This window comes from Pleuronectes platessa, chromosome 12 (assembly GCF_947347685.1).
Source record: "Pleuronectes platessa chromosome 12, fPlePla1.1, whole genome shotgun sequence".
Classification (NCBI taxonomy): domain Eukaryota; kingdom Metazoa; phylum Chordata; class Actinopteri; order Pleuronectiformes; family Pleuronectidae; genus Pleuronectes; species Pleuronectes platessa.
Genome location: NC_070637.1, coordinates 24861731 through 24879709, shown reverse-complemented (window position 1 = coordinate 24879709; position 17979 = coordinate 24861731). Strand labels below are relative to the sequence as shown.

The window sequence follows — 17979 nt, the reverse complement described above, 5'->3', positions numbered from 1 at the left end:
TATTACATGACAGCTTAATTGAAGTTCCTATTTTTAAGCATTCTTTACATCTTTGAAAAAAATGTTAAATGTGAATAGGGGCCAACCCATCAAGAAATTAACTTCATACGTGTTTCAAACGGAAACTCACCTTATCTTCAGTGTGTGTGTGTGTGTGTGCGTGTGTGTGTGTGTGTGTGTGTGTGTGTCCAGACAATTTCGGGAGGATTTAATTTTACATGACAAAAATCATTCCAGACTAGAAAACTTAATTTCATCCAGGCTGAGCGATACAACCCCCCCCCCCCCCCCTCCCCCCCCTTCCAGGGCGCGGTGCCATGAGGCTGCTGAAGAAACACCCAGATCCACTCCACTCACATTTCATGACAAGTCAACTTGAACCATGTGCTGGAGAGAGCAAACAAGTCCTCTCACTCTCAGAGAATCCTCACCACACTCAACAGTGTGTAACTCAACAATGTTGACTTTAACAACAATAATAATATTTTTACCATCCGAGGTAGACGGCCCACAAGCTACGAGCTGGTGAAACAGTGTCACATGATCTCGTAACAGCCACAAGTGTGTTTTATATTCACAACGTCAAGGGGAAGGACTACACTACCCACAATCCTCAAGTGTAATGGAGATAGAGCTGTGATTGGTGGAGCTCGTTGTTACCATCGACATACCATGGTCGGCCACGATTGGTTGGTTCAGCGTTAGATCACGTCCAGCAACTGGGATTTGCTGTGGTTTTTTAGAGATGAGGAAAATTGGCCAAAATGGTGAAAATCTCTACACCAAGGTTTGCAGTGGTTTATGGGAAGGGCAGCTTCTTCACGCCCCCTAGTGGCCAGCTGCAGTTTAGGCCATAAACCCCGCCTCCTGACATGTTGACTCAAAAGTCAAGTTCTCGTTAGATATCTTATCAAAGATGGTTATTGTTATTTTCATGTATCACACTGATTTAAGTTCAAGTATTTAAGGTTTTAGGTAAGTTTGGTTTTAATTAGTTATTTGATGGCGTGAAAAAACGGCTCCACACCGCGATCGTCACTCTGCAGACTCCGCCTCCAAGTGACCTTTATGGGCAGAATATTTTGTCTTCATTCATATTTATTTAGAGTCTGTACTCTTCACTGTACGATTCTTAAAGTGTAAACCTCTATCAGACTTCAGAGCTGTAATATGCTGTTATCTTTAAACATGTGATCTGATTTAATCCCTTTATGCACAGGAAACTATTAAATGTAAAACGTGCAGTGATGTCGACCTGAGTGAATTAAACCCGTCTCTGTGCCGGGAGGTTTAACTTGTCATCACGTTCAGTAACTGGGAGAAGAAGTGAAATAATTATCTTGGGGTGGATTTAGACTCTGCGGCTCCACCCAGTGAAAATCCTAAAGGTTATTTTCTTTTTCATTTTATTGCATCACGACCCGGGATCGAGAAACCAGTGAAACCAGAGCATCCAGTTGTGTGACACACGGGTCAGTGCTGCAGAGCTCCACTGTCAGGGGAACTACTTTATTATTATTAAATCCTTTTTTGTTATTATTTGTTTGTGTGAAAACAGTGAACTAACAAATATAATCTCATCATTGACACAATCTGAAAATATTTTATCTGTATATGCACATTTGAATTTATTACTTTTTAATAAATCTATTATTTTTACCCCATTGGTCGGTATTAATTTCTATCCTCGTGCTGCCACCTCCTGGAAGAGGTCTGTTATTGCAATGCTCAAAATTTGGGCACATTTGAAGTGATAGTTGATTTAAATTGTTATTTCGGATCAGGGTTGCGTTATTGGTTAATTCTCCTACTTTTATATGCATCGTAACAATAATATATTGACTTAAAATTTTATAATAAACCGTGTTGCCCGTGGTACTTTTGTGTTACTTTAGGGCTTTTTCTTTTGGTTTGTTGGTTTTATTTTTTTCGTGAAAGCACAGAAACATCCACAATAAAAACTGTTTATTAACACATCTGTTATAATTGTCCCAAAAAACCAGGAAGCTCTGGAAAAGGAAAATTTTCCATAATCAGGAACCTCCAGGATTCCTTGGCAGTTTACTATCCTCGTGCTGCCCCCTGCTGGAAGAGGTCAGGAGTTACAAGACTGAGAGGAAACTACACATTTGTCCCACTTTCTATACATCAGATGTATAAATGTGTGTTTGTGTGTGTTTGCTTATTTGTTATCATTTTTTTAATACACAAAACCACAGAAACCTCCTGAAGAAGATCGTTGTATTAAAATCAGCAGTCACGTCTCTGAATGTGAATAATTTACTATCATTGTATCAATTTCTCCACAAAGCTTCAAAGTAATCAAGAAACATATTTATAAACTATGAAAATGATAACTTTTCAATTTGTTCTTAAATATAACCACATGACTTTTGTCCTTGATCATGACATCACGTCTGTCGTAGTGCTGCCCCCTCCTGGAACAGGTTAGTAATTACAATGCTCAGAGGAAACTACACAGATGTTTTAAGTGTATTTTGTTCTGGACTGAACTCACACAACATTGAAGAATTATATTTTTTTAAATCTCCTGATTCTATCTTTTCTAGTGTTTCATAATTTCAATATCACTGCATCAACTAGTTCAGACATGTGTCTATTGCTCCAAAGGGTTTTTCAATGTGAAAAATACGAATTCAAACGTTTTGATTCCATGTTTAACTTGGTTTATGCAACTGCTCCACTCAAGACAGTTTTTATTATTCCTACTCATGTTGATTACAAACAACAACTTAAGTCAGTGCTACACACAAGGCTTAATATAATAGGCCTTAATATAAAGAGAGTAGAATGATGTGGGTGTGTTTGAAGACATTTGTGTGACAATTTCCCCAAATGACAGCTCATGAAGGATCTTCATGGAGTGGAGCTCTGAGAGTTTCAGACTTCCTGAGGCTTCCGGCCTCGTGATGATGCTTCACTAACGACTGCGGACGACCACTTGTCCGTGTGTTTATTTCTCTCTGTCTGGCTCGTGACCTCTTAACTGCTGCAGTGTCTGGTCAGAGCAAATCATCAGTCACCGTGTCACATGGTCCTGGAAGTTCACAGGTCGAACTCTGACCTCGCAAAACCTGGGACCTGCTCCGTCTACTACACACACACACACACACAGACACACACACACACTGGTCAACTGGAGGGCAATCAGAGGTGATCAGACATTAACGTTGAGCTTGAGACCGATGAAGACACACACACACACACACACACTGACACACACACACACAGAAACACAAACAGATGTTATCAAGCCCCTAAAAATAGAGTTCAAGGAGATTTCCTCAAAGATTCAAGTTGTGTTACTCTCACCAAAATCCAAATGTGATGTAGTATTTGTGTTAGACTGGATATAAACAGTCGTTCCTAATGAAGTGGTCACGTTGAACATTTGTTTTAAATCATTATCAGACTTGAATAAAAAAAACAATGTGTTGAGTTGAATGACTTTTATTTTGGAGGCACTTTCCATTCACACAAAAGTTGAAAAACTAAGAAGTAAATCACATCCTCTTCATCATTATGTTCACATGTGTTTTTCTTTTTTTGTACAGGAGAAATGAAACAACTATATTTTTAATTTATGTCCAGACTGTTTCTTACAAGCTTCTTAAGTCTCTGAGGAAAATAATAACAGTTCATGTGGAATCCCGCTGTCCGTGTCACAGCCGTCAAATCCAAACACAACCTCTGAGTCTGCGGTAATATGTAAAAACAACTATTTGTATAGAACTGAGTGGAAAAGATGGAAAAGCAAAGTGTAAATAAATAAGGTTCGAGACGTATCCGCCTGCTGAAGTGAAGTGTGAGACGTTCTAACACTGGCCTTTAGTCTAAAGAGTTCATTGTCATCAATATTTTTATTCCCTACACACGATTTTTACCATGACTTCTGGGTCGTTTGGTGCTGGAGTTATTGGGAGATAAATTCCCCAGTGGACTGACTCCTCTGAACTGGGACCAGCATCAATGTACAAGCAGGAACATTAACAGGGACGAATCAAGACGGGTCATGCTCCTGTGTAAGACGTGAATAATATGTTTTTTTTTAGTTTCTCATTGCTACAGAGAGGGAATGAGAGACAGAAAGACGAGAATGTACAAGAGGAGGAGACGTTGTCCTCAGGAGCTCTTGTCTTTGTCTTCGAAGTAGCTTTGTTCGATGCGTCTGCAGAACGACAGCAGGTTTCCGTAGCTCTTGATCCGCTCGGCCAGCTCGGTGCTGGTCAGTCGGGTCGTCAGTATCGTGAACAGGTGACCGAACACCAAGGCGTCCAGCTCCGTGGGCCTGCAACACACACACACAGACACACAAACACACACACACACAGTAAGTGTTACTGCTAAAACGGCTTTAACTTAAAGATTAGGTCAATAATGTGATCATGTACAAACTGCCATTAATATTCAGCATAATAGTTATTATTTACATTTAAATGTAATGTGGTTGAAACCTGCACCAGTGATGTATCACTACTGTTCTTTCACTCAGCTTCAGATGAAAACACAGAAGCAATAAAACCAACAGTGCTTCACACATTTCTGCTGTAGTTGTAATAACTAGTTTAAAGTTACCCTGAGAAACTTCACCAGCTTTAAATCAGCAGCAGCTTCAAAATGAGTTTGAAGTTTCACTGACTTAGAATATTGAGAAAGTTTCCTCCTTCTTTCACAACTTCTCACCCTGAACGTCTGTTCTATGCAACTGTGGTGAGTTGATGGGATCTCCTGTGAGAAGTGTGGAACTGGCTGAGTCATTAAAAACCAGTTCATCTCCAATATTCAGCAGGAAACTTTAAAAAACATGAAGAATTCTAAACAGAGTTTGGTAGATTTGTTAGAGCAGCAGATTCAGTAAGTGGGACTGTGCAGTCAGAGCTCAGGTGTTAGAAAAAGACACACACACACACTCTCTCACACAGACACACACACACGGATACGTACTGTTTATTAAAGAAGAACGGTTGTGTTCCCAGCCTCTGAGAAAGCGCCTGGCAGCACTGACTGACATCTTCATAAACCTGAAACACACGAGCAGAGGAAAAGGTTTTTATATTTTTGTATCTGAATCAGAAGCATCTGGGAAAAACGTGGAATCCCCGGTGGCCGCTCACCTGCGCCAGCGTTTTCCCTCCCCAGCCGATGGCGTTCATCTTCCTCTTCACCTCCCACTGCTTGTGATAGGCCAGGACGTTACTCAGAGGCCACGAGTACGGACTGCTGTATCGAGGACGAGAAATCTACACAACACACACACACACACACTGATGAAGAGTCTATATTCATATTCTGAATAACTAATGAAAAGAGAGAGACAAGAAAACATTTCACACCTCAGCTGCTGTGGCATCATCACACCACTGGATGAACAGCTGTAGAGAGGAGAAGAGACTTCAGTGATTGGTTGACAATATCCAGAAGTATTGTGTGTCACTGCCAGTGTGTGTGTGTGTGTACCTCAGCAGTAAGCAGCATGTTGTTGACCAGCTCCATGTACGCTTTCATTTCAGCTCTTTGAACATCATCCAGACCGTCGCTCAGAGAATGACCCTGAAAACCAGACACACAGAGAATATGAGTTCTCCTCCACAACCGAGGGAATCCTCGACAGGAACAGACGACGAGTGGATTCATAAAATGTGTGATAACCCCAAAGAAAACATCTCTGAACAACAAGCAGATAGTAAGTAGGTGAGTTTTTGTGTTACTCACCTTTGCTTTGGTGAATTGTACTATTGGCCCCAGTTCTGACACCACCTGGTTTCCTACGTGAATAAAAGGGATCTTACCTGCAGAGACACACATTAAAACACACACACACACACACACACACACACACACACACACACACACACACACACACACACACACACACACACACACACACACACACACACACACACACACACACACACACACACACACACACACACACACACACACACACACACACACACACACACACACACACACACACACACACACAGATAGGGAGAGAAGAGTGAAGAATCTGAATTATATTTATTGCCACGTATATTTGCATATATTGGAAATTGCCATGGTGTGGTTGGTGCACTGTACATAAAAACAAAACAATATATACAGTAAGAAACAATAAGTTATGGAGATAAATTATGTGCAAGGGGGGGGGCAGAGTCAGTGTGATGCAGGGGGCTTGTTTGTGAGCCCCACTGCCATGGGGAAAGAACTGTTCAGGTGTCGTGAGGCTTTGGTCCTGATAGCCCGGAACCTTTTTCCAGATGGAAGTCTCCATCTTAAAGACTGAAAGTTAATATCTTAGCCTACGTGTCCACGTTTCGATCAGTTTATCGATAACAGCTTTAATATCTCGGTGGAATGGACGACACCAGAGAGACTGAGCCTCTGCAGCAGCACGTGCACTCACCAGAGGGCGACATGTATTCAGCGTTAGCTCTGCAAACCACCTGCACAGGTAAACCACACATCCGGAGGTAGGCCTGCACACACAGAGACAAACAGGGGGGACGTCATTTAGCAGAGGAATAATAAAAGACAAATAAGAGATAACAGAAATGACTGAAGGGTTTTTAATTCATTCTGCAGATCGATCTCCACGTCACAGAGTCCTCTGGGTTCATATCACGAGACAGACGACACTGAGACAGAGTCATTACACAGAGGAGACAGTGGGGACAGATGTTCACCTGCACAGCGAGAGACGAGGCGCAGTCCGACAGCAGAATCTGATCCTCTGTGAAACAGACACACAACAGAAACACAACGTTAACAATCCATGCCAACAGAGATCGTTCATTCTGTGTGTGAGTCTCAGCTCAGAGCGGATTTACCCTTCAGCGGCTGGTACAAGGTCGCACTCTCAGGCCACGGCTCAGCAGCTGTACAACACAAACAAACACACACAACAAACAAACACACACACACACACACACAAGTTTAGGGTTTTAACATCCGACATTCAGCTCATTTCACATAACACAACTACAAATGATTTTAATGGGATTTAGCATAAAGACACAAACACAACAACACAACATTCACAGGTTCGATGCCAGGTTACAGCAGATACAATTAAACATCACGTCACCTGACGTCACAGTGACGTGTTGCAGGTACCGTGACGTCAGGTGACAGGTGAGTAAAGATCCAAGATGGCTGTTTATTTATTTCTGCTGCAGCAGAGGAGCAGCTCGTGTCAGGAGCTGATTATAAATTAAAATAAGATGGTTTCTCTGGATTGACTCGTGTGTCTGACTCGCTGTGATGGTGTTCGAGCTCCTGAGCAGGTTTGTGTTTTATGTTGGGGTCATTAAAGAGCAGAGTTTGTGCGGAAACAGCCGCTTGTTCCCCGGTTTGACGTGTAGGACGAACGTTAGCATGGCTAGCTAGGAGGCTAATGGTGGCTAAGCTAAATAAAGGTGATTTACCTGCCATCTGCGACACGAAGGCTTCCGCCGCCAGAGACATGACGCCACCGGAAGAGTCCTCGAGTCAGAAGAAACGTTTCTTAACTCAGCGGGTGTCACAGCTCAGCGCAGGAAGTCTGAGGACAAGTGCAGCTCCTGCAGTCAACGACTGGTCCCACCGCCTTAATGTGCCGTGGAGAAACTGTGACGCAGATTGTTGGTTCCGAGGCTGTGGCGCTGCAGCTGCCTCGTGTGGGATGGATGGATACAAATATTAATAGATGGATATATTGATGAATGGATGAATAGATGGTTGAAAAATAGATTTCAAAAGCATGTAGAGAAGTAATAAAACAGATGAAGAATTACAATAGTAAATGATACACAATAAAGAACTAGAATACACAGTAAAGTACTAGATATAATAGAAGGTAATAATAGGATTTTAATGCTAGTGTTGTATTTATTATTTGTTCATCTTGTGTGTCAACTGATTTATAATAAATGGCCTAATTATTATCATATCCTGTGTCACTCACTTTCTTTACTGAGGAGCAACCACAAATATTATCATCATCATACCATCATCAGACTTTACTTTCATCCGACTCATTCCCACATCCATTCATCCCTCTGCTTCCCCCCTCATCCCTATAATAACTGTTCTTCAACTTGTCATTCCCTCATCAGTTGTTATTCAGTTAGATCTATATATCTCATTCTAGGTAGATACTGGCTTGGGTTTATATAAAGCTCTGGTGAAAATGGTCATTATAACAAAATCTACTAAAAAGAAGATTGAAATGGCTTATTGGTTCTTTTCTCTATTTGAGAAAATCGCAAAGTTTTCTGACCCGACTCCAAGTAAAACTTCTCTAGTAAATGTAATTTCTCTCTTTCAGGCTGCAGTACTTTCAGCAACCAGTCGGGGGCGACCCTGCATCACGTCAGTCAGACTGGAAAAAGGCAGGTTGGTGATAAAGTGCAACTCAAACATGTCTCTGAAATATCAAATGTTTTCATTAAACACATAAGAGACGAAATCTAAACCCTTCAGTCAGACTTTCACCTGTTTTGCAGTCTGTTGATCTGCATGTGTAAAATACTCTCAAGTTTATTTACAACTTTGAGAAATAGAGACGAAATCGAATTTGTTTCACAGAATACGATCAGTGTGTTAAATGCAGGATTCATAGTCTGACCTTGTTGAGTGTGTCTGTGTTATTTCCAACAGCAGAGCAACACAAACACAGCGGCCTTTCCCTCATGTGTAACTGCTTATCAAACATCAGACATGCAGATGCTTTACAATATTTCAGTTTATGAGTGAACGTGTGAGCTTCTGTCGGTCTGACTGTTCGTCTATGTGGTCGATTGGTTTCGCAATGTCAGCCACGTTGTGCCTTTCCTGCACATTTAACCGCGTCTCGGCCGGAAGCCACCAATTAATGCTCTCCGCGCTCATTTCCCCTCCATCCTGTAACTAAAACAAACACACACACACACACACACACACACACACACACACACACACACACACACACACACACACACACACACACACACACACACACACACACACACACACAAACATCACACACATCCCACAGACACAGAGGATTCCTCTCACCTAAAGTGACCCACGTTGTCCCTGTGCGTAAACTGTGCGTAAAAGCGCACAGAAGTCACAAGGTGCCAAATCTTTCACGTGGCTATGAATTCCTTTCCAACCATATAAAGAGGTTGATAGTCCAAATGTAATGCAGACTTGATGATGTTTTAAAAAGGAGCAACAGTTTGGGCACGAGTCTTCACTGAATTGTAATAATTCAACATTTTATATTTTGGCGAATGAGAGAAAACGAGTTTACGTGCACAGCGTCCCTCCTCCCGTCTCATTTGGAGACAGATGTCTCTCACTCCCGGAGCATTTGGTCTTCAGTGTGTGTGGCTCTGCTTCACACAGTGGTTAAACAAACCGCCCTGTGTGGCTCTGTGATGAGGTGACGTCCCGGATCACAGTTTATCCGCGGAAATAATCCGGAGCACATTTTAAATCCTCCCACGGGAGAAAATGGTCACATTTAAGAAGCGTCTCAGCTCAGACATCACGGACATTTGTCTTCGCTCACGTGAAGTGATTCAACGCTCCTGTAAATTATGAAAAAACAAAGACCGTGTGCAAGACAGCAGATCACTCTGTTTTAAACTATGTATATTTGCTCCCCCCTTCATGTGGCCTATTAATAAATATTGGTGGTGAAAGAAGATTTATTTTGTGGATGAAGACTTGATCCATTGGGACATTCACCACCTTGTTCTAAAATGATTGAGGTGTGTGTGTGTGTGTGTTTGTGTGTGTGAGAGAGAGAGGGTCTGCGTGTGTGCGTGTGCGTGTGTGAAAATATTTGCATTTCACTTTTACAACTCGAAACATTTTGGTTTATTTTTATCAAAACATTTCCACGTATCAAATTTTTTTTTTGCACGATGAGTTTCACTTTTTTTTCTTACAAAATGGACACGTACAAAAGAAACAGAGATGCTGCTACGAAGAATAAAATATGCTTCTAAATAATAATAATACAAATTATACAAATAAGTACTGGCGTAGGCTAAAATACATTTCAATAGCATATTCAACTGGAGCAACACTTCGCTTATTTTCGGAGAGGATCATTTCCAACCTCTCGGTTCTGGATCCAACAACAAACCTTTTTCAGAAAGTTCTTTTCGTTAAAACCCTGTAACCCTGAGAACATGAGTTGGACTTACAGTCGCTGTCGTGCATTTAAAAACCTTTACATCCAATTTGGCTGTTTCTCTTAAGTCTTTTATTTACGAGTTTCCTCGTGCGTAAAAATGCAACTTCTCCTCTAAATTAATGACGACTTTATCCCTTTATGGAATTAGAAAGAAAAATCTGAATATGGCTACTTATCCTACTAAATATTCATTCTCTTCTGATATTCCTAAAATAAAAACTGGAACGCTACTAGTCCAACCATTCTGCAGGTCAGGGATTTGGTGTTTGTGTTAATTGTTTTCCCCTTTAAGCCCCAGTCTGTGGAAACAACATTTTGGTAATGTGCATATTAATTTACTCGCTTTAGGTATCTATTCTAAAAACCCTGTATCGTATTCACCCTGTAGAAATAAAACCCTGTTTTCTCCAAAGGACGCAATCCACCCTCGCTCACCGCAGATAAAGGGAGAACTGCAGCCAGTCGCAGGCACAATGCTCCTGTGCCTTTTGTGTCTTAACTTGAAACAATTCACTAATTGCACCATGAAATGTTAGACCCCAAACAGCCCTACATCTATAGAGCTGCACGTATTAGCCGAATTATCATTTAGTAGATGTGCAGAAAAAGTTTGTTTATGCTAAAGATAAATGCAGGCTCTCAAATATGAAGATATTATATAAAATATCACATTAAAGTGGATATGTGAGGTTTGGAGGGTCGAGGACTCACCGGACATTTCACAGACTAGGGAATCGATTAACTGAGAACATAATCGCTTGAATAACTGGTGAGTAAATGCAGCATTGGAAGCAAAAAATCAAAGCCTTTCGTTTGTGAATTAAATATCAGACTGAAACTGAAATATCTGTACAACAGAAAGATTCACACACAATAAAATATGAGGCATTTAAAATATCGATTAAGCCATTTTGCTGGTCGATTGGTGGATAATTTCAAAGCAGCTAAGAATTGTTTCAGGACCGCGGTTATACCCTGGACCCCTTTAGCAATGTGGGATAATGAAGGTGCGAGCCCGGAGGCTCGTGACGCACGAACGGCGCTCGGACCAGCGGTGTCTTCACACGGTGATCACCGCCTTCACGGTGCTGCCGCTGTCGCTGTGGTCGCTGCTGCTGCTGCTGTTGCTGTTGTTGATGTTGTTGTTGTTGTTGTCCGTCGCCCTCTTGTTTTTGCTCCGTCCCTTGGTGTTGGGCAGCTTGTTGTCCTTCTTCCAGCGCATGCGCCGGTTCTGGAACCAGACCTTGACCTGGCGCTCGGACAGAACCAGGGTGTGGGCCACCTCGACCCGGCGGCGGCGCGTCAGGTAGCGGCTGAAGTGGAACTCCTTCTCCAGCTCCAGGACCTGCTGGCGCGTGTAGGCCGTGCGCAGCCGCTTCGGTTCCGGTCCCGTGTGGTTCGGGTTTACTATTCATTAAAAAGGAAACAAATCAGAAAGAAAAGGAGAACGAATTAAATCCACAGAAGCATCAAATTCATTCTTCTAAAATGTATCAGTATATTCGTATTGTTAATCACGGCTATTAGTATATTCAGACAATTGTTATTCCAATTCGAAATTCAAGAACCAACATTCTAAATTGTATGTGAACATATTTAATTATGATGATGGTATTTTTTCAGTATTGACCCTCGTTTCACCAGAATGAACGTTTTCTTTACTTTTAACTCTCAGCTTTTTGGATCAGCTGCACACCAGATACACACACACACACACACACACAAACACACAACCACTCTCTCTCTCTCTCTGTGACACACACACACACTGTGGCAGGGCCATAAAACTTTATAGGGGTTGTAATTCTCTCTGACTCTCACTGAGATCGTAAATAACTCGACAACAAAAAAAACGCGCACAAATGGACGAAAGAAAGAAAGACACAGAGAGAGAGAGAGAGAGAGAGAGAGAGAGAAATAGAAAGAGAGAGAGAAGAGGGTGCATCTGGCTTCTGAAGATAAAAACCTGAACAAGGGACTTAGAGAAACGGAGGTGATGGAGAGATGGAATGGAGAGAGCAGAAACGGAGAGATGTAAATCTTCCGGGTGTCTCACCATGAGCGATGTGCACTTTCTTCATCCAGGGGTACACCACGATGGGCGGCTTGTCTCGGCCCTGACAGGCCGTCTTCCTCTGCACCTGAACGCTCTTCGCGCACGTCATCCAGGCCTGGCACTGCAGGTCACCCGCGGGGAACTTGTCCTTCGCGGGGACGTCTCTGTCCCTGTAGCCGGGGAAGCTCGCACCTTGGTGCTGCGAGTGGTCCTCTCCATCCTCCCGCGGTCGCCCCTGCACAGAGTGAGGATAGCCGGTTTGTTGTGGTGTGTATGGAGGCGGTGGGGGTTGTTGGAAGCCCCCTCCATAACTACCACTGTCCTGGGGGTTGTTGTAATACCCCCCCTGGTCAGTAAAATTACTGTAATCTTCTTCACAAGGCGGGAACTGCGGCTCAGCATATTTACAGCTCACCACGTAGGACTCCATGATTGATTTATAGCGAGGCTGGAAGGAGAATACTAATTTTTCTTTCTCGCCCCTCTCTCTGTCTCCCTTTCCCCCTCTGGCACGGAGCCATCCTGCGGCTGTCAAATAGACGGACGGCCGCGCGGGCCACGTGACCCTGCGGCCAGCCAATGGGAGGCGGCCCTGCGGGTTGTTTATGTCGGGGGTAATGGGATAATTTGAAGGCAGAAAAATGTTCATTATGGGACTAATGAAGATTCGCCCCGGTGGGTGGAAAACGGTTAAGAATAGATGTTTGTGGACTTTAAAAGGAGAATCGTGAAGGATCCTGCGGGCAGCGCACTTTATCTCATCGTTTGGCTGCACCCCCCCCCCCCCCCCCCCACCACCACCACCCCACCCCCCTCCGTCCGTCCATCCATCCATCCATCCCTCCATCCCCCCTCACACACCTATTGAGAGTGCACGGACTGTAGATTTATGACTTTCAGCTGACTGACTCTTACCCCCACAGATGGCCGAGGCTGAAAAATTAATCTCGCCCATATTGAGGGGCCGACAGGGGCCAGATTTGGCCTTGTGGCGAGTCAAAAGGGCGCACAACAAAACGTGGCCGCGGCCAAAGAGGCCTCCAATAAAAAGAAAGGGATAAAAGGTTCCCAGACAGTGACTAGTAGTTGGCTTTGTTAGGCCGGGGGTCAGCCCGAGGTGTCCCCTGCCCCACCACCACCTCCGTCTCTATAGGCTGCCGCTTGCCTTAAAAAATGATGCTGGAGCAAAGCTGGAGGAGAGAAAAATGCGTTATGGCTTTTAGACTAATGACGGCAAATTAATGCTGGATGCAAAATCGAAAAAAAGTGAAAGAGATAAGTGGGAATATGCAAAATCAGGAAAAAAAAGCCCCCACACGAAGATAAAAAACCCATTTGAGGATTTGATGGTGGCTCCTTTGCATGCCTGAATATACCAAGATGAGCTCCCTTCTGTCCAAAAACACTAAATCACAAATGCCATATATTTGAAAAGAAATCATCTTTGCACTGAGGAATACACCGTAAATCCTGAGCTCCATCCATCAGGGTTTCATGAGGCTTCTCTCTGTGGCTGCAGCTGCTCTCTGAGGATCCTGCAGCTCTGATGCTGGAGCCAAAACCTCTTAATAACTCCCGTGATGCAGACCTGCCATTACCTCTGCTTTACACAGCCTGTAATGATACTCTAATAAAGAGCAGAGGAGGGGGGGGGGGGGGGGGGGGGGTGTTAAAGTGTGTGAAGATTGTATCATGGCTGACAGAGTTCAAGTGAACTGGAGATAATATGAGCCTAATGTGTCAGGATTTATAAGTTGTTTGCTCACTGTTTTAAAACGAATGGCTGAAAAACCACTTATAAGAAACCATATAGGAAATAAAGTGGCTTAATTCCACTTTCTCCTCAGTTTAAAAGACTTTTAGCTCTGTCACATGGACACTTGGGGTAACACCATTTAGCTAAAGGCAGTTTTTATTACATAATTTATAGTTTTTATATGAAAGGAAATCCACATTTCCATTCATTCACAGCAGGAGGCTTAGAATATAAGTTTAGATATTGTATTTAAAGGTTAAATTAATATTTTTTTCTATGGTTCTACAATTTTTACATAAGAATTGGAGCCACACTGAGGATTTGAAGGCTGCAGCAGTGATTTAATTGGGGCAGCAAATCAATCTCAGAGTTTACATGCACACCCTGCAGATTAGTGCAGATACAGATGCAGATTTCTTTATCCCGACTTATCTGAGCAGGTTCGAAGTGCTGCTGGGGAATTGGATCCAGTGATGTAATCACATTGTGTATCTCAGTTTGTGCAATGATCCGTTTGGGGGGCGAACACAGATTGGAGCTTTTCACGTGCACAGCATCGCACACATGTCAGTCAGGTGTACGGGTTTGGAAATGAAGGGATTTAAAAAAGGGAGATTAGAACACATGCATGTGAGTCAGAGGCTGTGTAAATGTAAACAGTGCAGGGTTCTTCCTCCCCGTCTGCGCCTGTGATGGATGGTTAGTCATCGCCCATAGACTCCCCTAGAACCCAATCTGTGACCGAGGCATCTCCACACACATTCGGTTCTACAGGGTATATATAGGCGACGGCTCACGTCACGGCCGGCTGCTGATGACTTCTTCTCGTCCGTGACAGAGATTTACACGCGTGTCGTCGTTCACGTGATGATATTTCACTGAGGACGCGTCACCTTCTAATGTTCTCCACATATAGACACAACACAACGGCTCCCTTCATCTTTTTAGAAAGCGTGTTCCTGTTGTTCACCAAGCGATGGATCAGTGTCACTGTATAATTTACCGAGACCATTAATGGTGCTGTAGCTTTCTGACATCGATAACTCATTATGGGCACAGCACATTAATTTTGATGCATATGTGTAATTACTCTATGCAAGTGAGGCTGTTGTGTTGCAGCCTGGTGCCTGAACAGTGCAAAGTGGACTCGGTGGATGTTTAGATGTGGAAATGCATGAAATCTGTGATGAAGAGAATCAGCTCTTTAATTGGGAAAGGAAGTAGATAAATGTCCTAATTGCACCTGATAGATGCAAATTAAATATTAATGTTAAACACACAAGTGGGATGATTGATTTGTTGGCAGGATTACGTAAAAACTAGTAAATGGATTTCTATGAAAATTGGCAAATTGGATTTGACACAACCGAAGAAAGATCCAATCTGAATATGACATGAATATGAACAAAGGAATTTGTTTATTACTTTCTTTAAATTTGTGATTTCTGAGTGTGTAGGTTGGTGGAGATATCTGCTGTTGGGCCATTCTTGATTTGTATTTCTTCTCATTTTATCTTTACTGAATAAGGATCTAATTTTGTATCTTTGTCAAGTTAGCATTTACAGAATAGATGTTGTATTTGATGAATTAGAGTTTCACGAGTGAACCTCTAGTGTAGGAGATGGAAGAGAAACCTGGGTTCTCATTGAAATGTGAACAGCTACACATGTTTCAATTTATGAGGTTTAAAACAAGCCTTTTATATTTAGTTATTTTAAACGTGTAAAAGTCCGTCACAGGCTGCAGCAGTTTTCAAATCCAACTCTTTCCCACATTCACCACGTGGCTCCACGAGGACCGAGCAGGACGCCCTAATGACAACCTGCCAAGCTGCTGGTAAACATGCCGGCCGCAGTGCGTGACCTGTGTGTTAATTGTGGGTAATGGTGGTTCCTGAACTTGGCCTGGACCGAAGCATCGCCTGGCTCCGGCGGTCGTGGCCCTGAGGGCTGAATCTAAACGTCCTCTCTCGAGCCTTCAGTACATTTCTGATGCTCCACAGCTCCTATAGACGCCCATAACTCAACATCTGCCGCCAGTGGAGTCGCCACAGGCCACATCCAAGTGTCTGAGTGTGAATTATAATCAGGCAGTCGGCAGTGAAAGGCCAGTGGTGTCAATGCAGTCATTGTTACTGTCTCTTTGTACATTGGTTTTGCTTGGACACGTATTAAATGAAGGGTTAAGATATATAATGTATTGATTCTTATCCTCGATTCATCAATGTCCAGGCTCTGCTGAAGGCAACACTATCCTCTGCTATCTCCATTCCCTTATTTATCCATGCATCCTGCAACACAAGTGCACAACCATCTCAGGAGATGTTGTGTGTTGTGTATTTTTTCACTGTTAATGATCCAGATAGGATATTTTCGGTGTCCTCTCTTGCCCTGCAGCAATCTCCTGTGCTCCAGCAGGGAGTCTTTTCTTTTTTTTGTGCTGTTTACATTCTACTAAATTCCCATGGCCATTTGAGCGAGCGGCTGCTGGAGGCTCAGCTCTGAAAACCATTTGTTGCTGGAGCCTAAAAAGGGCTTGAGTCGCATGGAGGGAGGAGAAGAAGAAGAAGAGGAGCAGAGAATGGGGAGCTGTTGTGGTCGGAGAAAGCATTTCTAAATAATTGATTTCGAACAATTGACACTGATGTGGTTGAATAATGAATCTGCACCTTCCTGCAGATGTAGTCAAAAAAAGATCCATTCACTCCAGATCTATTACTCCAGTGAGGAGAAGAGGACTTTGACCTAAAACTTTCATTTTTCACAATTATTCCAGGCTGGATTCTAAAGGGGTTTGAGACCTGGAGTCATTAAGCTCACACCTTCTGAATGGGGCCGAACTTTTAGAGGCAACAACAACAATAACAACGGAGTGATGCTTGGGCTTCTTCTTCTTCTTCTTCTTCTTTTTTTTTGAAAGAGCATTCTTCTTTAAGAATGTAGCCTAGCTGCCGTCAGGTCGCTGCAGGGTCAATCAGAAGCGTTGACCGCTGGTTCACCGTTTCATTAGTCCTGGAGCTGGACAGGGCCACGCAGGGGCCCGGGCTGGGGACCACGCAGAGTTCACGCGGACTGCGGGAGTCGCGGGGCCCATTGTTCCGCCGGTCGCTCCCTCTGCTCGGATTATTGTTGTGCAAAGGCAACACGATTAGCGGGTTAACGCGCTGAGTTCAGTTATCCAGTTATTATCCTCTCAGATTAGGATTCAAAGTTTTCTGCTGCAGCGTCTCCTCACTCTTCATATGTCTCATATATCAATTATCAATTATTATGGGGAGTATTGATTAACGTCATCTTAATTTTAGGACTAATATCCCTCCATTGACTATGTTTTGCAGATATTAATCGAAAACGTCTTTCTGATGAATCTGGCCCCGTTTTAAATGATTTAACTCTATTAAAACAATCCTCATTAACATTTTATAACCTTGCTGGTGACGTCGTCTCCGCCTCGCGCCGGGTTGTGATATAAAGCCATTCAAACGTGGCTTTTCTTCCTCGGGGTCGTTTCACTTTTTCATCTTAGACAGGCTGACCGCCGGCTCACCCCTCCGCCCCCGGCCCTGTGCCGGGTCAAAGCCGAGCTGAGAGCAGCTCTAACCCGGTTTAGACATTAACTGCGACCTCCAGCCCGCATGGGAACCCGCACCGTGCCGGGCCGCGCTGACCGCTGGACTCACACTGTACACTGTGATGAGCTCTGTTTTCAAATCCAACGAAATGAATCAGACACCGTGAATACGAGTTTGATTGTAATCATGAGCTCAGAATTGATTTCCTGACTTTCGATGTTTGGAAATTCTATTTATAGGCATTAGATCGGTTTATTGGCTCTGCGAGAATTCAATGAAATAACTTGACCACTGATTATTTTCCTCACCACAAGTTAAACTAGATCTGTTACAGACTAAACTAGTGATACGATTATAAATATGTATTATATCATATTGGTAAAAATACAAATATATATAATAT

General features: G+C 43.1%; 2 protein-coding genes and 1 long non-coding RNA gene across 3 annotated transcripts in view; 1 reads left to right on the top strand and 2 right to left on the bottom strand.

The window, feature by feature from the left end:
• Positions 1-3455: 3455 nt before the first annotated feature.
• Positions 3456-7609, bottom strand: mtx2 (metaxin 2). The gene is made up of 10 exons (XM_053436486.1): positions 7449-7609; positions 6852-6899; positions 6708-6754; positions 6428-6500; positions 5734-5810; positions 5479-5571; positions 5355-5393; positions 5136-5261; positions 4966-5042; positions 3456-4309 (listed from the first exon to the last, which is right to left on the bottom strand). Exons 1-10 carry the CDS (start codon positions 7486-7488, stop codon positions 4144-4146), a joined length of 786 nt encoding a protein of 261 aa, XP_053292461.1. The 5' UTR covers positions 7489-7609; the 3' UTR covers positions 3456-4143.
• Positions 7161-17979, top strand: part of LOC128453537 (uncharacterized) — a 24950-nt gene continuing 14131 nt past the window's right edge. Inside the window, exons 1-2 of the long non-coding RNA XR_008341514.1 lie at positions 7161-7307; positions 8330-8397. This is a non-coding gene — a long non-coding RNA (uncharacterized LOC128453537). The remainder of the gene's footprint in view (positions 7308-8329; positions 8398-17979) is intronic.
• On the bottom strand, positions 9847-12755 carry LOC128453528 (homeobox protein Hox-D4b). Its single transcript, XM_053436487.1, has 2 exons — positions 12249-12755; positions 9847-11599 (listed from the first exon to the last, which is right to left on the bottom strand). The coding sequence occupies exons 1-2, from the start codon at positions 12676-12678 to the stop codon at positions 11253-11255; spliced, it is 777 nt and encodes a 258-aa protein (XP_053292462.1). The 5' UTR covers positions 12679-12755; the 3' UTR covers positions 9847-11252.